Source organism: Arachis hypogaea, chromosome 13 (genome assembly GCF_003086295.3).
Source record: "Arachis hypogaea cultivar Tifrunner chromosome 13, arahy.Tifrunner.gnm2.J5K5, whole genome shotgun sequence".
In the NCBI taxonomy this organism is placed as follows: Eukaryota; Viridiplantae; Streptophyta; class Magnoliopsida; order Fabales; family Fabaceae; genus Arachis; species Arachis hypogaea.
In genome coordinates this window covers 1,964,859-1,987,719 of record NC_092048.1, presented here as the reverse complement: position 1 = coordinate 1,987,719, position 22,861 = coordinate 1,964,859, and the positions used below count along the sequence as shown (strand labels likewise).

The 22,861-nt window shown below is 35.1% G+C and overlaps 2 protein-coding genes across 2 annotated transcripts in view; one reads left to right on the top strand and one right to left on the bottom strand.

Moving 5' to 3' along the window:
* Nucleotides 1-19,076, top strand: part of LOC112736345 (callose synthase 10) — a 33,480-nt gene extending 14,404 nt beyond the window's left edge. Inside the window, exons 22-51 of the mRNA XM_025785749.3 lie at nt 298-383; nt 1,010-1,037; nt 1,284-1,381; nt 4,056-4,137; nt 4,582-4,745; nt 5,805-5,925; nt 7,351-7,445; nt 7,543-7,633; nt 7,706-7,866; nt 7,963-8,072; nt 8,871-9,005; nt 9,147-9,215; nt 9,309-9,480; nt 10,165-10,279; nt 10,963-11,082; nt 11,920-12,035; nt 12,136-12,219; nt 13,646-13,758; nt 14,327-14,379; nt 14,472-14,648; nt 14,748-14,795; nt 15,582-15,740; nt 15,842-15,955; nt 16,071-16,159; nt 16,247-16,405; nt 16,710-16,812; nt 17,561-17,680; nt 17,883-17,933; nt 18,031-18,213; nt 18,580-19,076. Of these exons, the coding sequence (XP_025641534.1) occupies nt 298-383; nt 1,010-1,037; nt 1,284-1,381; nt 4,056-4,137; nt 4,582-4,745; nt 5,805-5,925; nt 7,351-7,445; nt 7,543-7,633; nt 7,706-7,866; nt 7,963-8,072; nt 8,871-9,005; nt 9,147-9,215; nt 9,309-9,480; nt 10,165-10,279; nt 10,963-11,082; nt 11,920-12,035; nt 12,136-12,219; nt 13,646-13,758; nt 14,327-14,379; nt 14,472-14,648; nt 14,748-14,795; nt 15,582-15,740; nt 15,842-15,955; nt 16,071-16,159; nt 16,247-16,405; nt 16,710-16,812; nt 17,561-17,680; nt 17,883-17,933; nt 18,031-18,213; nt 18,580-18,816 (3,453 nt within the window). The 3' untranslated portion in view covers nt 18,817-19,076. The remainder of the gene's footprint in view (nt 1-297; nt 384-1,009; nt 1,038-1,283; nt 1,382-4,055; nt 4,138-4,581; nt 4,746-5,804; nt 5,926-7,350; nt 7,446-7,542; nt 7,634-7,705; nt 7,867-7,962; nt 8,073-8,870; nt 9,006-9,146; nt 9,216-9,308; nt 9,481-10,164; nt 10,280-10,962; nt 11,083-11,919; nt 12,036-12,135; nt 12,220-13,645; nt 13,759-14,326; nt 14,380-14,471; nt 14,649-14,747; nt 14,796-15,581; nt 15,741-15,841; nt 15,956-16,070; nt 16,160-16,246; nt 16,406-16,709; nt 16,813-17,560; nt 17,681-17,882; nt 17,934-18,030; nt 18,214-18,579) is intronic.
* A 254-nt stretch (nt 19,077-19,330) lies between these two features.
* LOC112736346 (zinc finger CCCH domain-containing protein 43) lies at nt 19,331-22,861 on the bottom strand. Its single transcript, XM_025785750.3, has 6 exons — nt 21,905-22,861; nt 21,365-21,433; nt 21,059-21,178; nt 20,684-20,965; nt 20,177-20,446; nt 19,331-19,730 (listed from the first exon to the last, which is right to left on the bottom strand). The coding sequence occupies exons 1-6, from the start codon at nt 22,556-22,558 to the stop codon at nt 19,524-19,526; spliced, it is 1,602 nt and encodes a 533-aa protein (XP_025641535.1). The 5' UTR covers nt 22,559-22,861; the 3' UTR covers nt 19,331-19,523.

Here is a 22,861-nt window from a genome sequence, read left to right as displayed (position 1 = left end):
AGTAAAAAAAAAAAAAAAACAAGTGACAAAAGAATGTTTTTAGTTCTTTTCTTGTAATAAGTAGTTCCCATTGAATGTGTTTTGAAAGGGTGCGAGTTGATTAACTCTATTATGGGTGTCATTGCTGCTGGTCTATTGGTATCCTAATCTTGATGCATTCCCTTTCTTGACAAACTTCTTTCAACAATGTCAAATTTTCTCCCCAAATGAACATTTACTCCTTGCTTCTTTTGTTTTCTTAATTGTCTGTCTCATCTTACTATTAATTATTGTTCCTTTTCTTATGGTTTGATGCAGATACGTTCAATTCAAATGTTGCATAAGCGTTTTGAGAGTTTTCCTGGGGCATTTGTAAAAAATTTGGCCTCTCCACAAGCAAAAAGGTTGATTATGTTACCTACAAGCTTTTTTTTGGTAATAAGGTTTAAAATTTGATGTTTTAATTGATCTGATGTCTATATATTTATCTAGTAGTAATCTTCATTGATACTAGTCTCTACACATTTATTTATATAGAGTGTGTTGGGGATTAGCTTAAGAGAGCAGTAGCTTGGCTTTAGAGAAGTGCCAGCTAGGATAGGACATCCACAACTAAATTACAGTTATCACAACAGTGCTCTAATGAGTAACTGAAACGATAGATTCCACACTCTCTCTCTCTCTCTCTCTCTCTCTCTCTCTCTCTCTCTCTCTCTCTCTCTCTCTCTTTATATATATATATATAAAGTTCTGAGATTCTATGATGACATGGTGACTTAGATCAGGTGTGACATCTTTTAAGTTGGTGGCAGGTGAATTTGATTTTTGTTTCTCCTTTTTCTTTTCTTTCTTTTTTTTTTTTAAAAATTTTTTCCACTGTTCACTGTAGGCACTCCTTCTGTAAATTTGTTTGTTTCCATCATTGGTCTTTGCTGAGGCTGGTTATTAGCTTCTTTGCTTTTAATTGTGTTGCTGTTTTTTAGTAAAATTTCTTCTACATAATTTTATTTTTATTTATTTATTTTTTCAGGTTGCCCATCAGTGGACAATCATCCCAGGTGATCTTTTCCCCTTTGTTAAGGGAGGGATTGGTTCAAATATGGATGCCTTCAATAACTAGTTCTTTTATTCAGTGTTAACTACCTTTTTGAGAGCCTCTTCAGTATAAAATGTTGTAGTTATTATGGTCTTGGAGGGTATTGGGGTTTCTTTGGTAGCGTATAATTTAAGATTTTAGTTGTTCTACATACTGGCTTAAGTTAATAATGATGTTTATCTTATTGTTGTACCTGTATTTCTTGCAGGATTCTCAGGATACAAACAAATTGAATGCTGCTATGTTTGCTCCTGTTTGGAATGAGATAATTATAAGCTTGCGTGAGGAAGATTTTATTAGCAATAGGTTAGTTACATGAAATATGTTGCTTTGCAATGCATGCATAGTAAGCCCTTGTGTAGAGAGACTTTGCAATGGTCCCTCTCAATCAATTTTGTTCTCATTTTTCTTCTATTGTGAGAGTCAAAGGAGACTATGGCTTAACAACAATAGCAAATGCTTATGTGATGAAACTTGCAAGCTCTGTTTCAGTTTTTGGGGAAACTTTTCCTATATTGAGTTTATTGCATAATTTTTACGTGGCCAGTGAAGCCAAGAGAAAAGAGGAGGGATATATTAGACCTCTGACAACAATGGTATGACTTTGTTGAATCACAAGGCCATGGATCAAATTCGGAATAACTCCAATGCTAGATAAGCTACTTCACATAGGCAAAGGGAGTGATAAGCTGCGATTTGGGACATGGAATGTAGACATACTTACAGAGAAATCAATTGAAGTCGTGGACAATATGACAAGGAGAAAGATTAGCATTATGTCACAAGAAACCAAGTTGGTGGGGGCGGAGGCAAAGAAGTTAAGAGACCTCAGGATTTAAACTTTGCTAATAGAGGAAGGGTGAAAAATAGGAATATGATAGACATTATCATTGATAAATAGTGGAAGAAGGTCGTGTTAGGCGCTAAAAGGGTGGGGATTGCATCATTGCACTAAAATTGGTGGTAAAAGAGATGCTTTTTATCTGGTAAGCATTTTTTTCCTGCAAGTCAGTTTCGATCAAGGCAAAATTTTGAGAAGATTTAGAAGATTTAGTCCATGACATCCTGGTGGGAGATAAGATTTTCTTAGGAAGACATTTAAATAGGCTTGCTGGGAAGGATGAGAACAAATACGAAGGGATCCATGTGGGCCATGGTTTTGGAGTAACACACGGTAGAAATCATCTTAGACTCTTCAACTTTCAAGTTTCTATACCAAACACTTGCTTTAAGAAGTGACACAAACATCGTATAAGAGTGGGGTGACATGTTCTGAATTCAATTTCTTCTTACTAAGAAAATCGTACCATAAGGGCTTGTTATGAGTCATTGAGTCCAGCGAATGATGAGATATTATCAAGAAAAGAAACCAAAGATCAGGTGGTGGTAGATGAAATATGAGAAGGAAAGAGACTTCCAAAGTTGGGCAGAAGAAAAATCAAGGTGTGATGGAAATGCAAAGGAGATGTGGGGTGAGATGGCATGAGTAATTGGAAAAGTAATAAAGAAACCTTTGGAGAAACAAGAGGTATCGGATCAAAAGATAAAGAATCGTGTTGGTGGCACACAAGTAGGTAAGAGAAGGTGAAAGTAATAATAGACTCCTATAAAGAGTGGCCTTTGTGTTGGAATGCAAAAAAAAAAAATGGGAATAGTGTAAGACAACCAAAAACGAGACAAAATGGTGCTAAACGAGAGCATAAGAGAATCTTTAATAGTCTTTGAGTACAAAAGAAGAGGAAAAAGACATTTACAAGATAGCATAGGGCCGTGAAAGAAAGACAAGTGATTTGGACTAAGTTATGTGCATAAATGACTAAGAGGGTATGGTTTTGCTCACAAATGAAAGCATTAGTGAGAGATGGAAGAACCACTTCCACAAATTCTTTAATGGGGGACATGAGACTCTTTCTTGATTGGGTAGACCACACACAACATCCACACATAACACGAGGACCAAAACTTTAACTACTACCGAAGAATTCGAGAGTATGGAGATGAGGAGGCTATATAACGGATAAAGAATGGTAGAGCAGTAGGTCCAGACAATATACTTATTGAAGTTTGGAACGAGTTAGGAAAGAAAGAGGCGTCTATTGGTTGACCAAGCTCTTGAATCAAACGAATGGAGGAAGAACACCCTTAGTTCCTATCTACGAAAACTAGGGAGATTTACAAAATTGTAGAAACTACATAGGAATCAAGCTCATGAGTCATCTTGAAGTTATGGGAGAGGGTGATAGAGAGGTGGTTGAGACAAAAGACTAGTTTTCAAAGAATCAATTTGGTTTTATGTTGGGTAGATCTACTATGGAGGTCATATATTTGCTAAGGATAATTAAGTAGGGGTACCAGAGCAACAAGAAGGATTTGTATTTGGTCTTCATTGGCTTCAAAAAGGCCTATGATAGGTTACCAATGCAGGTCTTATGGAGAGTTTTGGAGAAGAAGAAGATGGATGGGTGGTCATATACCAATATACAATAAGGAATGGGGACTTGAGAGACAAAGTCGGAGCGCCTAGTGTTAGAAAGATTGTGGAGTCTTGTCTCAAGCTGTTTGGATATATGGCCATGTCAGGAGAAGATCGAGTTAGAATCCATTCAGGAGGGCTGAACACATAGAAAATAGACTAGTGGTTAGGAGGAGATGAGGAACTAAAAGGATTTTGAATAAGGTAGACAAGAGAGATTTAAGTATAAATGACTTTGTTGCAGACATGATATATGACAATGCACAATGATGTCATTTGATCTATATAGTCGACCGCACCTAGTGGATAGGGCTTTGTTTTTCTTCTTTAGGGAAATTCATCCTTCTCATCATTGTTGTTTCTTTTTCTCTTGTTTACAATATTTTTGTTTAGGCACAAATGGTAATAAAAGCATTATTCTTTGCCTTGCTTCTTGGTTTCAATTTTTTATGACACCCGTGGTGCATTTTTATAGGTTGCTTATCTGTTTAATGTCAATTGTTACAGGGAAATGGACCTACTTTCTATTCCTAGCAACACTGGAAGTCTGAGATTAGTTCAATGGCCTTTGTTTCTTCTAAGCAGTAAGGTAGAACTTGATATGCAATATGAATGATTTAGAACAGGATTCTGATAGGCATTCTGTATTTGTTAGGGTTCCAATTCTTAATTTTAACTATAGAAATTTTAGGAGGCAAGCTATTTTTGCCAATACTTAGACAATACTGTATTTTTATACGGCTGCACTCAAGTTTGTCAAGCTTTTGTATACAGACATGTTTGAATCATGCACTCATGAACTAGTTTTATTTTGCATACACAGAAACCAGAAAGGGATAGTCTAGATGACCGATGTTTTTTTAACCAACATGTTACTAACAAACTTATTTTAGTTAATATGTAATTTACTTTGTTCTTGTTTTTGTTTTTCTTTCACTTATTTTTTAAGCAATCATGTGAGAGCCGGCTACAAGTTAACCAAAAAATTGTTGGCCACGTAGTGGGGCGCTTTTAACTAATATATTTTGTTCAGATCCTGATGGCGATTGATTTGGCTTTGGATTGCAAAGATACACAGACAGATCTGTGGGGCAGGATATGTAAGGATGAATATATGGCTTATGCAGTGCAGGAGTGCTATTACAGCATTGAAAAAATTTTGTATTCAATAATAGTTGATCATGAAGGAAGACTTTGGTATGAATTTACGTTTCACTGCTTTTCGGTGTTTCATTTGCTTTTACATTACATTACATTTTTGAGTGACACATTCGGTTATCTGTGTACAAAGGGAAGTTCCATGTGGTGGGAGTTTAAATTTGATGTTTTAATTCCTCAAAGAGTTTTCTAAACTTGAAAATATATTTGGGTATACATTGTGAAGTTGAAGGGAATAAAATTTTACTGTGCTGAACATGCACCTTTCAATGGTATTCGATGATATATTTTGAATGTAACTCAAGTGCTTCTTACATACAAGTCTTTTGGCTATTTCTCTGTCAGGCACTCTCTCCAATGTTCATTTTGTTAGGAGATAGTAAATGAATATCTATTATTTTTCTGTGACAGCCACTGTTAGGCTAGAGCACTTTGGGCTTTGAAGCATGAGTCCATGACCCTGTTTTTCATAATTTGTAAGGAGAATGTTGGTTCAAGCCTTTATATGCACAGATCTATTGTGTTTTACCTTTTTGATGTACAAGCGAAAGAGGCTTTATTTTGTGTGTGTGTATGTGTGTGTGTATTTGGTTAGAATACTGCTAGCGATTTTGGGAAGTGAGAATGAGTTAAAAGTTACAAAAATAAATAACTGCTATTGAATGTAGGGCTATATGGGATAGGATTAGTGGGTATTAATTTGGAGATATATTGTAGTAAGGATACAACTGGGAAAAAAATTGTGCCCAAATGAGATGTTATAATGCTTTGCCTTTTTTATTATAGTAGTCATGTAGTATATATCAAGAGTCAACTTTTACCAAAGTTCAAACTATTATGTGAATTGCATGAATGGGTTTTGTTATATCTCTGACTAATGGTGGTATACATATCTTAACATATTTTCCTGGCTAGCATTTTTCTTGTTATGTGTCATTTTCTGATACCTGGTTTTTTATGGATTTACTGGAACATTGTAACTGTTTTGAGGGGAAAAAAATTCCAAATGACAATTTATAGCTTCCTAGTTGCTGCACCAGTTAGTGATACTTTTTTGTTTGATTCAGACATATTCTTTCTAAATATTCTCTTTGACAGGGTCGAAAGAATATTTCGTGAGATCAATGCCAGTATATCAGAAGGTTCACTTGTTATAACCTTGTCTCTGAAGAAGCTACCACTTGCTTTATCAAGATTTACAGCATTAACTGGACTCCTGGTAATTCTTTTATTTTTGTGGTCCCTTATTTAGTGTTTTACAGTTATATAGCATATTATATTTTCTCCATTATGAGTACCTTTGGATGTGACTTTGGGAGATTAAATTGTACTTGGTAGCTGAGATAGAATACAAATACAGTTATTGAAAGACAAAATTTATATCATCATCTTCTTCTTCTTCACATTTTGAAGGACAAAATTTGTGCACAGATGGCCAAGACACATTAATGTACTTCTATTTAGTTTCAAAAACCTTTTTGTGTCTCTCTATAACACTACTTGTATCTTGTTCAAGTTATCAAATGTGGCTTTATAGACATTACATTGATTTTTTTGTTTCATTTTATGGAAAAATAATTGCAGTGTAAAATTGTAAGATTTTCTGCATTTTTTTTTTATAAGCAAGTGTGGGGTTTGTTTCTTTTGCTGATGGTTGTAAGCAAAAAGCAGCAGCGGAGAGATGAAGTGTGGCATGAAAAATTAGAACAATTACTGCTAAATTTGTCAATGATTTTGAGAGAAATGGACTTTCACATTTGCATTGAAACCTGAAATAGTTTTTTGCTTCTGCATCTTTTTATCAAAATGTTCTTTTCAAATAATCTTAACCAAATGGGCCATATATCATCAACTTATTATAATTTTATCTATTAATTTTTGAAAAAATAATTGGTCAATTGCATAGACATTGTTACACAGTAGTATTTTTCATATTGGGTAAACAAACACATTTGTTGAATTTTTGCAAATTTTTTTACTAGGATTTCCTTATGGTTATTGCGTCAAACAAATAATGAATCTTCTTGTATTTTATGGCATAAAGCTTGATGAGGATCCTTCTTTTGGTGTCTTGGACCAGATAATTTTTATAAGAGAAGAACCAAGAATTTGTTAGCATTTTTTACTCGCACAATTTTACTGTGTTTGGACAAGCTGACATTCTTATCAAGTGCTGTTTTCACCTCTGTTAACTTGATTTGGGACCTAGAAATGTAACTTGTAATTGAATAAGTTAGGGAAGCTCTCAGCTGCTCTAAACTAGAAAGGAAGTACTAGGACTAATCTAACCGGCTAACCGCCTCTGCCAGCTACTACATCCCTTGTTACTAACTTACTAGTGAATCCTCTGAATTATCCCTTGTTGTAGCTTCCCTCACAAGCTAACCTTAGATTGTATATAAACTGATGAATCAGAACATTGAGAAGTGAGAAGTTAATCAATCACAATTATAAGTCAGACAAATCTCTCTCTCTCTCTCTCTCTCTCTCTCTCTATATATATATATATATAGTGAAAACGTAAACACCTGAATTGTGGAACCGAGGGAAATATCTCTTGGGTTATGTCTCTATCTCCCATCCTACTATATATTGGTGATTGGTATATTTTGTGTGTAATTATGTGAAATGATTTCTTTATCAGATTCGAAATGACCCGGAACTTGCAAAAGGTGCTGCTAAGGCTGTGTATGAAGTCTATGATGTTGTTACTCATGACCTGGTTTCTTCAGATTTAAGGTATACGGTTGCATTAGTATGATTTCTTTATGTTTTGAGAAGAAGACTGGTTTCTTCATTTCACATAATTTGCAATATTCATGTTATAATTTTTCAGGGAGGCTCTGGATACTTGGAATATTGTAGCTAGAGCTAGAGATGAGGGACGCCTTTTTTCTAGGATACGATGGCCTGATGATCCAGAAATTGTAAGTACCTTATATTTTCACAAATTCTGTTGATAGTTCATATCTAGCAATATGTTTATGCACTTGTTGCAGAAAGAGCTGGTGAAGAGGTTGCATCTCCTTCTTACCGTAAAGGACTCTGCAGCTAATGTTCCAAAGAATCTTGAAGCCAGAAGAAGATTACAGTTTTTCACAAATTCTTTATTTATGAAGATGCCTTCAGCAAAGCCTGTTAGTGAAACGTTGCCATTCTGGTATGTACATAGCTATACAGATTATTGGCTGCAGAGTTTTTATTCTTTTATACCACATTATTAACATTCTTCTTTTTTTTGTCTGGCTGGTTGTAGTGTTTTCACCCCATACTATAGTGAAACTGTGCTATACAGTACTTCCGAATTGCAAAAGGAGAATGAAGATGGGATATCTATTCTTTTCTACCTTCAAAAGATATTTCCAGGTAATGTCTTTAGGCACACTCTCCCCAAAAGCAAAGGATAACACATGTTTTCTGTTCAACTCATATTTGGTTTGCACATATTATGGCTATCTGTTTTAACACTTTGTTTGGAAGGTTGACATGTAGTGGAAAAATAATTTATCTTTTGAGTGTCTATCAAGTACTGTAAGTTTACTTGGGGATGCCTTATTATACATTAGAGGTTTGAGGTGAGTGATGATACTAAATTTTAAGTATCTTGTGTCCAGAGAAAAAAAGGGGAGCCTGGTGCACAAGCATCCCACATTAATGCAGAGTCCGGGAAAGGCCGCAGGTGTAATGTAGGCAGCCTAACCTCGTAATCACATCAGTGGGTGCTTCTGGCTAGAACCTGTGACCTTTAGGTCCATCACATAGAAAAAATTATGGGAAATTATTAGAGAAAAAGTAGAGTAGCACTTGGGGAATGGTCCAATCTTGCCCAAAGTTTTGCAACATGAGAAGATGCTTGTTGAAGCCCCACTAAGGGGAGTAGATTTGATGAAGGATTATAGAATAGTTAGTTGTAAAAAATTGATGGGTCTTTATAATAGGACACAATGGCATCATATAAATAAATGCATAAGAGAATTGAGCAAAGCAACAAAATAGAGAGAATCTTATAGATAGTTGGTATTGAAATAAAGCATTATTTGCGATTGAAGGACTAGGGTTTAGGCTGTACCCCATTTTTAAATTGGTTTTATTTATTTATTTATTTGACTTGGTTGTTGTCCTTAGTGGATTTAGAATTGTTTTTGAAAACTTTTTCAATTGCAGATGAGTGGGATAACTTTCTTGAAAGAATTGGTCGGGGAGCATCCACTGGAGATGATGAACTTCAAAAAAATAGCAGTGACACTTTGGAGCTCCGTTTCTGGGCATCTTATCGTGGGCAGACTCTAGCTAGGACAGGTTACAAGTGTTCCATTTATCTTTTTTCCTCATTTGTTCTTGGAAATTAGTTGTGGGGACTAGGAAATACATTTTTTATAGTAATATTTCTTACTTAAACCCGACCTCTTTTCTACAATCACCTACCCCTTTGGTTTGCAGTTCGTGGAATGATGTATTATAGAAGAGCATTAATGTTGCAGAGCTTTCTGGAGAGCAGATCACTAGGAGGTAACTATACGAGAACAATCCTGTTGCAATTTTTTTTTATCCTCTCTAGTGATGCATCATGCAAGTAGTTGCTAACATCTGTTGTGTTATTAGTGGACAATTATTCTCCAAATAGCTTCATCACAAGTCAAGGATATGAACTGTCACGTGAATCACGAGCACAAGCTGATTTGAAGTTTACTTATGTTGTATCATGCCAAATATATGGACAACAGAAACAGCGAAAGGCACCAGAAGCTGCTGATATTGCTTTGCTATTACAGAGGTATGGAATTGAATCCTTACATCTTCTCACGTGCTATTTTCATGCTAAGATTATGACTATATAAGGTAATGAAATTTATGTAGACACATGTAGGTAAAGTAGTGTAGTAGTTGTGATAGTGAGGCATGACTCCTCTTTTAAACTTTGAGGGCTTTTATGTTATTACTTAGTGGTTGACTTAGTTTCTTTTAGTGTATTTGTGTTGTTTAGATTATGGATTTTGGATATGTAAGGACAAAGAGATAAGAGAAAGGCTATAAGATAAGATAAAAATAGTGATATGATATGACTATGTTGTGGTATGTTACAAGAGGGCAAGAAACTAATCGTTTTTATAATAATTGGAAAACCCTATTCCTAATCAAATAAGGAAATGATAATTGAATATTAGTGATACGAAACTAATCCTAGGATTATTTTTTTTTGTATTATTAGATGTGGTAGAGATCACATTGGAGTGGGTAAGTCATTATTTTGTTTGGTTAATCTCGGTGGTGGTCTATTTTAGGAGATATTCCTGACTCTGATGTCTTCAGGAGAATTTTCGGTCACAAATGTTTTATGTTGTTATACCTTTTCTTAGTGGTGAAGACTCTGTACATAACTACAGATGAATTTCTTTTTAAACTATTATTTCAATGTTTTATCTGCATAAAAATAAAGGCTTTCTGTGTTTTCTTTCAGGAATGAGGCACTGCGAGTTGCTTTTATCCATGCTGATGAAAGTACAACTGAGGGAAAGACAACAAAAGTGTTTTATTCAAAGCTTGTTAAAGCTGATATAAATGGAAAAGATCAGGTGGATTAAGCTTCTAAAGAAGTTATTTTTCTACCAACAGTTTGCCTTAATGTGTAGAAGTGCTTAAAACATGTTATTTGTATTTCAATGGCTTTTGATGTTTATGAATTGCCTTTTTCTTAATGTGAAGTGAATTGGTATGAATATATCGGTCAAACATGTTTGACATTTTTGCTTCTTTTTACCGTTGTCTTGGACAATATTCTAAATCTTATCATGTTTCATCCAACTCAAGATTAACAGAGTGATGTTACTGATGACTGCTATTGTGCATTGAAGATGATTAAGTCTTCTCATTGTGGTTGATAAGGGTAGGCTATATTTGTAATTTCTTACCAAGCCACAATTTTCTGCTGATGGTCTTTTTAGATATATTTCTTTAAAAGATATGATGACAGCACATCATGCTTTGGATAAGTATCACTGTTTGAAGGACTTGCATAATTCCTTTTCATTTTTTCTCCTGAAGATGGGTTTTCTTTTATTTTTACACTCTTTTTGTTTCCCATTGATAAATTTCTCTTTATATAAAAAATAAATTGAAATCTTCGTTCTGAGCTCTGACAGCTTATAACCTATATGGTTTTATCCTTTTAGGACATCATGTTCCTTGTTTTATTGTGTTTGTTTTTCTTAAATTAAAGTCTGTCTTGATGGTTTCTGAATTTTCTTCTGTTCTGTAGGAGATATATTCTATCAAACTTCCCGGGGATCCAAAGCTAGGTGAAGGAAAGCCCGAAAACCAAAACCATGCTATAATTTTCACTCGCGGTGATGCTGTTCAAACTATTGACATGAATCAGGTGACGACATTGCCACAATCGGTTATTGGTTCTTTCATAGTACACTTTTCTGTTGGAAGTGATGCTTTTTATTTTTTAGCTTTTCTCGGCTCTTTCTTTTTCCTTTTTTTTTTCTTTTTTTCTTTTTTTTTTTTTTTTAAATTTCGTTGATATCTTTTCCTTTGCCCATGCATTTTGCATCTTTTCCCTTTCCTATTTCAGTTTTTTTTTTTTTTTTTTTTGGGGGGGGGGGGTGGAGAGATAACTGGGGCATCCATTGAAAATCATGAACCCATATTTGGTTATATAGGGTCTAGTTATTTTTGTTGAATGGAAGTGCTGAACTTGAACCAGATTTTGATTCATTATATGCCAACAACCATCGACTAATGAAATTGTCTTTTACTGTATCTTCCACTTTAAGTTTATTTCATACAAAAGTTGTTTTTTAGCCGCTTTGAGATTGTTGCCTTTTACTTATATGTGAAATTTACTTATTCCTAACATGATGATGCATGTTCATTTGTCTGTGTCCTGACATGTGTTGTTGACCTTGTATTGTGCTGATGCTGTATGCTTGTAAGAATTATTCATCAAATGGGAGACATGTGATTATGTATAGCCCTATGCATTTAGCCGAGTTTCATGCTGTTATATAAACTTCACCCCTAACTTTTACATGCAATGATTTTTGTATCTTTTGCGTGCCTACCAATCTTGCACTTTTATATGATCCGTTGTTCTTCAGTGTCTAAATTCCCAGTTTTTGGTGTTTTGGACCCTGTCCACCATGTGTGAGAGTGAATGTTTGGCTGAAGAAAGTTTATATAAATTAACTTGAATTCTTCTGTTGGACAGGACAATTATCTTGAGGAAGCAATGAAAATGAGGAACCTCCTTGAGGAATTTCATGCGAATCATGGCCTTCGCCCTCCAACTATTCTTGGTGTGCGGGAGCATGTTTTTACTGGAAGGTTTGTCTTGATTTTAGTAGAAATTTGATCAACAAATTGACACGATTGTGTTTTCTCTGCTCTCAATAACTCAAATTTATCACATTTTACTCTGGTGCAGTGTTTCATCCTTGGCTTGGTTCATGTCAAATCAAGAAACTAGTTTTGTAACCTTAGGCCAGCGTGTTTTAGCTACTCCTCTGAAGTAAGTTGTTTTTGTTTTGCTTATTATCTTAGTTACTTTCAATGTTTGTCTATTATTCTTACTCTAGTCTCCTTATATGCTTCAAAATTTGATGCATTTACTTCTTTAGAAAAAAAAAATTGATAAAAGAAGAATTTCATTAAGACGGGGAGAAGGATAATACAAATTAGGGGATAACTGATAAGGGAGCCCAATACAAAAGCAAAAGCAAAAAACAAAATATTTATCTATAAATCATAACTTTCCAACCTCTCAACATGGCCAAGAGGAAAAGTCCCTTGTAAAGATCAGAGCATTACACTAACCAGATGCTAGGCATATAATTCTCTCCCATAAAACACGTTTGTCAGAAAATCTGTCATTGATGGTGCGTGCACTATTGTCCAATCAAATTTTCCAAATAGTGGCAAAAATTGCACATTGCCACAAAAATTTTTCCTCTTTTCTACTACCAAACCCAACAAACCTAGTCAACAAGGGTTACAGGGCACACCCAACATTCATGGAAGATGCTAAACAAATTGTTCCATCAGAAAACAGCTATTGGGCAATGCAAGACAGCTATGTGGCCTTCAAACCTGCAGCAAGTCATTGGTGTTAATCCTGTTAAGCACAAGTGTCCATATGAACTATTTGACTTTAGAGGCAGCTTTGGACTTCCAAATGGGTTTGTCTAAAGTTACTCCTTTTGAAATACTACATAAGAATCCTGATCTTTTTTCCTCATCTTATTTTGCAAAATGGAAAGAAATGAAACAAAAAAAAGTTAGATCCTTCCATTAAATATTTCCATTTTGACCCAGTTATGTGAATGATGATAAAGAACCAAAAATTTAAATTTGTCTTTTAGGGCCCACTTGACAACCCATTTCATTTTTTATGTGCCTAAATAGTTACAGTTTTGGTTGGCCATGTTAATTTGGGAGTTAAGACTTAAGAAGGAAAAGAAAGCGAGAGGAAGGAGAGTGTTTAGGAGGTTTGGCTTTGCTGTTTGGGAGTATAGCAAGAAAAGGAAATGAGAGTGGCTATTAGTTACTTTTACATTTTCACACTTGTTAGTAATAATCAATTGTTTATTTCTATATTTCTTAGTTATATTTTTATATAATTAATTATTTTAGTCAAATATATTTAGAATCTAGATGTTATGGAGGCTCTTGGATGGCTAATGAAACCCCTCAAACCTTTTTTTATAGGGGAACCCTTTTGCATCAATCTTGTATTATCCTTTTCCTCATCTTAATGAAATTAGTCTTTTATCAAATACAAAGAACTCTCCTATTTGAACTCATAGACAAACCCTTGGTGGCATTTTTTCAATTTTATGTTTGTCAATCAATGCTAATTTAGACCTTTCATATCATTTTAGCATGGCCTATATCTTACAGACTTTCTCAATTTTGTTGGTTAAATGAAAAATATGCAGAGTTCGCATGCATTATGGACATCCTGATGTATTTGATAGGATATTTCACATAACTCGAGGAGGCATTAGTAAAGCATCCCGTGTTATTAATATTAGCGAAGACATATACTCAGGTAATAACCATCCATAATTCTTGTTCTTTTTGTGCCCAGCCCTAGATTTTCTGGGTTTATATGGGTCATGTCTTTCTGATATCAGGTGTTGTGATATTAACGAGTAAAACAAGAAAAATTCTTTAGCCATCTATCGTTGTGTCTATTCTTTCCCTGTATATATTTCTGTAACTATTATTTCCCAAACATACCTAGTGGTAGCAATAATCAGAAGTGATAATAACAACAATGATAAGATAATCATTTTATGGCTTTGGCTTTAACCTATGATGATTGATGTCTGTTTGGGTGTGTGTTTCGAATTTTCACCATTATCCATGGATACCCTGGAAAAATTAATGGGATCGTTAAGTGCTTGAATTTTTATTTTTAATTTAATTTTTGGCTCTCTTCCCCTTCCTCTCACACATGCGATTTTGTATCTTTATCTTTCTATAAGAACTTGACTTTTTTTACACAAAAATAATAATAGGGTGTCATACAATAGGGGGTTATAGATTAGTTAAACCTTGCATAAATACATTTGTTCTCTATCATAAATCAAATAACCTACACAATAATGCTGCAGGTTTCAACTCGACCCTGCGGTTGGGAAATATAACACATCATGAATACATTCAGGTTGGATATACTATTATACTACGATGCAATATGCTTTCAACTGCACAAAAAAAAATGTCTTTCTAATTTGCTGATTATTGCTTTTTCTGTAGGTTGGAAAAGGAAGGGATGTTGGGTTGAACCAGATTGCCCTCTTTGAAGGGAAAGTGGCTGGTGGTAATGGAGAGCAAGTGCTTAGCAGGGATGTTTACAGACTTGGACAACTTTTTGATTTTTTCAGAATGCTTTCCTTCTTTTACACAACTGTTGGTTTTTATGTTTGCACTATGGTATAGTCCTTAAGCCTATATAACTTTCCCCCTCAAAAATCCTTTGATGTTTGTTTGTCAAAGTTTTCTTACTGATGTTTTCCCAATTTTTTGTTGCAGATGACCGTTCTCACTGTATATATATTTTTGTATGGAAGAGCATACCTGGTAAACTAAGGGGATTACTTAAATTTTTCTTTCTTATTACTAAAATTTTGTATGAAACCATTCCTAGTTATTTGTAATTAGTTTTTTTGTTCTGGTACTTTTGTTCTTCTTCTCAATAAATAAACGACGTTTAAGAAAGACATTATAGCATCATTTCATGCATATAATGGACTCCACCTACTTGACCTGGTGGTGGTTTCATTTGTTTTTACCTAAGTACCATGATGATCTCAATGTCATGAACTGGATTTTCAATTCTGAAGGGATGTTAAATTGTCAATAGATGTCATGAAAATACTCCCAAAAGCTTAAACCAATAGTAAGAGGTATATGAATAGTTATATCTCTAACAATAGAACTGCTTCCCACCATTCAAAAAGCATAATAAAATGTATAATACGCCGCCTAGTTTATCCTGTCTATTTTAGTTTGGCCACTCATCCACCACAGCTTAAAAACAAAAAACTTTTGAGTAGCAACAATGATCATTCGAACTGCCTTGTATATGGCAGCTATATTTAAGGTTAAAGTCCTTGAATACATAATGCTCTGTCATTGTACTCTTTTTCTTTCTCATTAATGCACTTATCTTCCTATGAAGAAAACTATTTCTCTTACTCTCTGTTGGAAAGAAACATTGAATAAATTGAAACTTGGCATAGATAGTAACTAGTTGTATCGAAAATAAGCATTCATAGGAAATTATCACTCTCATTCCTCACAGTTATCACTCTTTTGAACTATTATGAGCTTGGTCTTCTTCTCTGATGTTACAACCATTTGTAGGCATTCTCCGGTCTTGATGAACACATCTCGAGGGAAGCAAGGATTTTGGGTAACACAGCACTTGATGCAGCTCTCAATGCACAATTTTTGGTACAGATTGGTGTTTTCACTGCAGTGCCAATGATAATGGGGTTTATACTTGAATTAGGATTGCTGAAGGTTTGGCCCTACAATTGTTTATCTTTCTTTTACAGCATATCAACCTAAAATAATTTGTTGGTGTTTAACCAAAATGTTATATGCCATGGAAATGATTGCAGGCTATTTTTAGTTTCATCACAATGCAACTTCAGCTATGTTCTGTGTTCTTTACATTCTCATTAGGAACTAGAACTCATTATTTTGGGCGTACAATTCTCCATGGGGGTGCGAAAGTAAGTTGCTGTATTTTTTTATTTGTTTGTTTTTCTTCCCTCTCTATGTGAAGTCAGAACATATATAGTTATTCAGTGTAACTCAGACGTGATTGAATTTGACCTTTTATTGTAGTATCGGGCAACTGGCAGAGGGTTTGTTGTCCGTCACATAAAGTTTGCTGAAAATTACAGACTATATTCTAGGAGCCACTTCGTCAAAGCGTGAGTACTCTTTATTATTATTGTTGTCGTTGTTGTTGGAAATTCATTGCAATGTTTTATTTATTTATTTTCCCTGTGATGCAACAGGCTGGAAATAGCACTACTACTTATAGTTTACATCGCATATGCGTATGCACAGGGAGGTGCTGTTACATATATTTTGATAACTCTAAGCAGTTGGTTCCTTGTCATATCCTGGCTTTTTGCTCCTTATATTTTCAACCCATCTGGCTTTGAGTGGCAAAAGTAAGTTTCCTGCTGTTAAATTTACTGCTTTCAGTTTCGATTTGTATACTTGATATTACATGTCATTTCTTGTCCTTTAAACATACAGAAGTTAATATTGGACAACCAGTTTTTCATATTTATTTTTGAAGGGCTAAACTGACTACACTTGTATCTTTGGAGGACTAAAATGGCTATTTACTCTTTTCTTGCTTCTAATTTGGATGATGTTTGGTTTCAAGATTGCTAATTTTTAAATATGATGATATCGTTACATGAATTATATGAGCTATTCTGTACCTTTCTAACTTAGTAGCTTATGTAGGACTGTGGAAGATTTTGATGATTGGACAAGTTGGCTTCTTTACAGAGGAGGAGTAGGAGTGAAGGGAGATAACAGTTGGGAGTCTTGGTGGGATGAAGAGCAGGTTGGTATTAATAGTTACTTGATTGTTCTTTTATCCCAAAATAATAGTCACTTGACTGTTTTTATGATTTATGGTTTGAAATAGGGTTGATTCTGTCTTGCTCTATTAATTTATAATGGAATTTCTCTTCAAAAAATAAAAAATAAAAATAAAAACAAAAAATAAAAAACAAAAGAAAGAAAAGACATGGCCACGTTCAATCAACCTTATTAAGGATAGGTCTGTGGTAATGGGGGAAGATTAGTATCCGCCTTATTACACAGAATCTCTCAACCCCATGTTACACATGTTAGGGAGGTTTTCTCTAACGAAACATGGGGTCAAACACAAAAGGAAGTCCCTATATTTCAAATATGATCCAAGTTACCTCCATAAAGATTTTCCCATCTGTTCCAACTAAGCTTCTGAATAGATGGGCATATTATTTGATTAGGTAGCATGTAAGTGGAACAAGCACGTGAAAGCCCATGGCATTAAAAAGTTAGGTTGAATGATTTAAATCTTCTGAAGTTTCTTCTGAGCCATGTCATTCGATTCTGCTGCATAGAGCAAGTATTGATGGAGGGTGCCATGTGAGGACCTTGTGAAGTTTATTCAGTTTTACTAATTGTAATCAGACAATTGAATTATAAATGTTACAGAATCGTAGGCTCTCAGGATTTGAGTAAGACTGTGGACATTGCATGAAATAGTAGTCATTGAGCTGATGCCTTTTCTGTTGGTTTTTAATGAGTTGCTCTTGCTGTAGATGCATATCCAAACAATGAGAGGTCGGATCTTGGAGACAATTTTGAGTTTGAGGTTCTTCGTGTTTCAATATGGAGTTGTATATAAGCTACATCTTACTGGAAAAGATACATCACTTGCAGTAAGATCCTTTTCCTTACTCTGAATTTAACTTTTCATGTAGCCATATAGCCTATACCATCGTTAGTCCCGGCAATTATCAAATAGAAAATCACTTTAGTGTTCCTATAAAATTTACATAGAGTATTTTAGCCTGTATCTTTTGAATCTGAAGCAAATACAAGTCTCTTATTTCTTGGTTCTGATAATTTGCTATTTTGTAGGTATATGGATTCTCATGGGTTGTCTTGGTCGTAGTTGTCTTGATATTTAAGGTTTGAACTAATTTTTTAGTTGTATTGGTTATATTTTCCCTTGAACCTTTCTGGCCTACCCCTCTTCCTAGGATTCTGATACCTCATTGCTTTGCAGATCTTTACCTACAGCCCGAAGAAATCTGCAGATTTTCAGCTGGTAATGCGTTTTTCTCAGGGAGTTGCAGCTATTGGCCTTGTTGCAGCCGTGTGTCTTGTTGTTGCCTTTACAAATCTGACAATACCTGACCTTTTCGCAAGCATCCTAGCATTTATCCCGACTGGATGGGCAATGCTATCTGTAAGTTCGGATTTATTTATGTATGAATATTCACATGCCAACGTGGATAGTAACTGATTCTTTATCTCGAATTATACACAGCATCTAAATCGAGGAGGGTGGGGACAAAAACATAATGATTTAATCTCCAATTATACATAACAATAACTACTATACATTTTACCTTTGCACTTAATGCATGCACAAGGGATCAGTTGGCCTATTGTTTTCTCCATCCATTTAGTTTTTAATGTACCATTTTTTTTCACTGATAATTATTGATGGAAGGAGTATATTTACAATTGTTAGTGCCTGTTGATATTTGTGTTTTAAAGCTTATTCTCTCTGCTGCAACATTTATAAGATTTTCCATTCTGCTCTTTGCAGTTGGCAATTACTTGGAGGAGGATAGTTTGGAGTCTAGGATTGTGGGATTCTGTGCGCGAGTTTGCAAGAATGTATGATGCTGGAATGGGAATGATCATCTTTGTGCCAATTGCGCTTCTATCATGGTTCCCATTCATTTCGACTTTCCAGTCTCGCCTTCTCTTCAATCAAGCCTTCAGTCGTGGTCTCGAAATCTCACTTATCCTTGCTGGAAACAAAGCTAATGTTGAGGCTTAACTCTCTCTACTCATCTTTTATTGCTTGTGAACCTCTGCGGAGGATTTTATAGTTCACATGTATATTATTTTGCAGTGCAGTGTGGACTTGGTTCCACATTTAGTGTGAGAATGTATGATCATTCTTGGTGGGTTTCTCTTTGTATTATTAGTTATTTAGTTTTGCATAGTCTGCAGTTCAGTTCCCACCAATATTAGCATATTGTATTGATTAGTCTGTAAGTACGAAATTAAATATAATCTCCCATAGTTTAACCACTCTTTTTACGTTGTTGCCACTTGCCATGCTGATGTTTATGCTTTCCAGTTTCTTGCTTAGGGACGAGAAACTGAAAAATTGTCTAGCTTAAGTGCTTAACAAGATTTGTAGGAATTCTAAGAAAGTAAAAATGAGGCGTTTGTAAAAGAAGGAAAAATGCGTTGGAAGATAAAGACCTTGGTAAGGCACAATCTTGGTTGAACAAGCCAACAACGAGATAATATAAAAAAGGGGCCACATTTCACAACACACCAGATTGTCAGAACAAAGATAATTTACTGACACTGTTAGTTAATGTCAACAAAGGATTCTATTCGACATATATATATAGCTATCATCAGCAAAGCTTGTGGCTGATGCAAGCATAACCGGTGAGTTCAATAAATATTCAAGGAAAATTACAAAATATGCATATATTCAAAGCAAAAAGATCTTTGACAAAGTAAGTCCTAAACAGGCTGCCGAATTGCCTCATCATTGGCATCTCCATTTCCCTCCATCGTAGTCATCTCATTAGGCGTGTCTGCATAAGAAGTTTGCTGATCAAGTCCAGGACTACTTGGGGGAGATGGGTTTATTACCGGGTGGTCAAACTTACAAGCTGGTCCAAATTTGCAAATCCCGTAGCGGCTGTAATGGGAGCATACATTCTGGTCCTGAAATTTTCATAATTAGCATAATTATGGATGATAAGGTAAACTAGTAATTCAGCATATTTTACATGCATATTTTCGTCTACCAGCGGAAGTAACAAATATTTCACGTGCACATGCATATTTTACCTTTAGCATTTTATTAGCATGAAGTGCTTGTTATTATAGTGGTTATGTTTGTATGCTGTAATCAACACGTTCCTTGTTCAAAATCAACACACTATACTTGCCACTATGACCTATAAAATCACTTTTGCTGTTTGTACTCTTTTGATCTTTGCCTTTTACCAAATTTATTTATTTTTCTTCAACCATGTAAAAGATTATTTTAACTATTTTTCTTGTATAACATTCACTATTTTCATATAACCTTTCTTATTTCATAAAAAGTCCTGATAAATCAAAATTTTTAAAATAAATTTAAGGGGCACGTTTTATTGTAAGCTTACAGGTCTGAGAGGCAGGCCCTTGTCACTGAGGTTGCACGGAGGTATTCTTGCAACCCGATTCTTTGGATGATGGAATTTACAATTGGATTTGAACTTGCAATCCCCAGTTTTTAAGAAGTAGCTGCATTCGGGTTCACCAGGCCTTTCTGGAAACTCTTCAATTGGCGTCTGCTTTGGTTGGTGCATGTACATAGGTGTTTCGATTGTTGGGTTGTTCATGACATATGCCGGCGGTTGGTGCATACCCCTCTCGGATAGATAGACAGGTGCCTTTACAAACCATAATCTGGTCAAATTTCTTGGAAACATAATACTATATATAATATTACTGCCTTTTCTTTATTAAATGTGAAACCGGACTAAATATGTTGTAACATAAATGATATTAAAACAGAGAACATTAAAATTAAAAAGCAGAAATTTGGCAAACTCGTGTAATAGTAATAATGTAGTAGATTGGCTCTTGCCGAAGGTTGTTAGCTTTGATCCCAAATATATGCAGTTTACCTGGTATCCGTTCCATTCAGGACTTCGGGGAGAAACCGCTTGACTAGGCGAAAGCATCATTGGCACAAAAGGAGTAGTATCATTTAATGTTTTTGAAGATGACCACGAGGGACCAGATGGTGGTTGTGATGCGCCTTGTAGAGGGACATAATTACCGTTACCAAATCCTGAAACAGAATCCCCAACTCTACCACCAGAAGTAGGATCAGGATGATTAAACTTGCAATTTGCTCCAAACTTACAGGAGCCTGTGCGCATGTAATAGGGACATTGTTTCTCTCCCTGTCATTGAGGTGTTTAGGAATAAAGAAACAAAGGAGAGTATAAATCCCAAAAAAATAAATATCACTACAAGTGGACGAAACTAAATTATACCAATCGTATAGGCAGGCCAAGAAAGTTAAGCTCCAAAAGTGGCGCAGCTGAAGGCTTTCCTCTTGTGTGGTTAAATTTACAAGCTTTTCCAAACTTACATCCTCCCGACCTTAAATAATACTGCCATAACATGCAAATAAAGCTATAAAGATAATAAATAATATCATATGCTTTAATGATATGCGATTTTATTTTATATAAAAAAGAAACTATGTTTCATTGTCATTAAAATAGAAGTTAACACAATAGAAATGCAATCGTAAATCTGAAGTTTGCAAGCTGCAACACCATAGTTTTGAAAGTAACCTTGCATTCTATCTGGCCCGATTTTTCAGCCGGTTCTTCTCTTTCTCCCCCAACCTTCTCTTTAACAGCCTTTAGTCAATGAAAAAAAATCAACACATAAATTATTACCACAAAATGCAGTTTTTAATGTTATTAGTCATACAATGTTACAAATTTACCACGTCCTTGAGCATAATGAGCCAATCAAAAACCAAAATTTTAAGCAATATTACATGTAAAAAGTAACATTTTCAAGATGGACACTAAAAAGCATATGACCAAGCAATCTCTTTGAAACTTCTAAAGTTTTAATATTTGGTATAAATCATGATAAGGGTACCAGTGCTTCAAGTCAAACATACTACATTATTCAGCTAACCATAAATGCCCTTTATCTCAATCTACTCATTCCATTGATATAATATATAAGGCTAAAATACAAGGAAAAAAAATCTTGGGCAATTGATAAATATTCATAAGTGAATTTCAACCCTAGTTTTCAAACATGCAATCCAGACCACTGTGCTAGATTGATAATAGGAACAGAAGAATAATTAATACCTGGCTCTTCCTCCTACCAAGTGGGTGATTAAACTTGCAATTGAATCCAAATTTGCAATTTCCAGTTTTAAGATAGAAAGCACAATCTTCAGCATCAGGCCTCAGTGGATATTGCTGCTGAACTCTACCGCTGCTTCTATCTTTCTTCTTCTCCACTTCTTCATCACCTTCAACTTCAACTTCATCATCACCATTACCATCACCATCAACATCAACATCAAAATCTCCACTTACCTTATCAACCTCACTCTCTTTCACATTCTCATTCCAGCCATAACCCTCATCATCATCCCAACCATCATTATCATCACTCCCTTGTGCTTCACCTGTTTCCGGGGCACAACCACCTTCACCACCCAATTCCTCACCACCATATTCTCCACTACCAGCTACAAAGTCCGAATCTTTCTTCTCATTTTCAGCTACCCTTTCATCCTCATCCTTCAAATCCAACTTCTTGTGGAACTCTGCACCAAGTTCATCGCGAGTTTCATCCTGCAACCCCAAATTTTCACTGAGATCTGGCTCTGATTGTTGAGGATCGTGATGATGATTGGGAAAAGGAGAAGAAGGTTCATTCTGAGAACCCAATTGTGGGTCTTTGGTGGTGGTTGTGGTGGAGGAACCAACTGATTCTGATTCAGAAGGTTCCATTTTTGTTCCTCAACATTTCAAGCAAAAACCCTAAAAATGGAGATTGTTTGAAAGATTATTGAAACAGGAACAAGACGGTGAGAGAAAACCTCCCAAAAGTAAAATAAAAATAAAGGTTGGATTTTTTTTTATTTTGGGAAAAATCAGAAGAAGACCAGAACAAGTGTGAACTCAAAAACGCAAAGGGGTGTTACTTTCCGCAGTGTACTTTTTGCATTGTGTTTTGTGAGGTGTATTTAAGTATGTACCTTTAAATGGAAGTACGTATTGTTATACGATCAAAGGTTGCTGTTAACCGTAGAC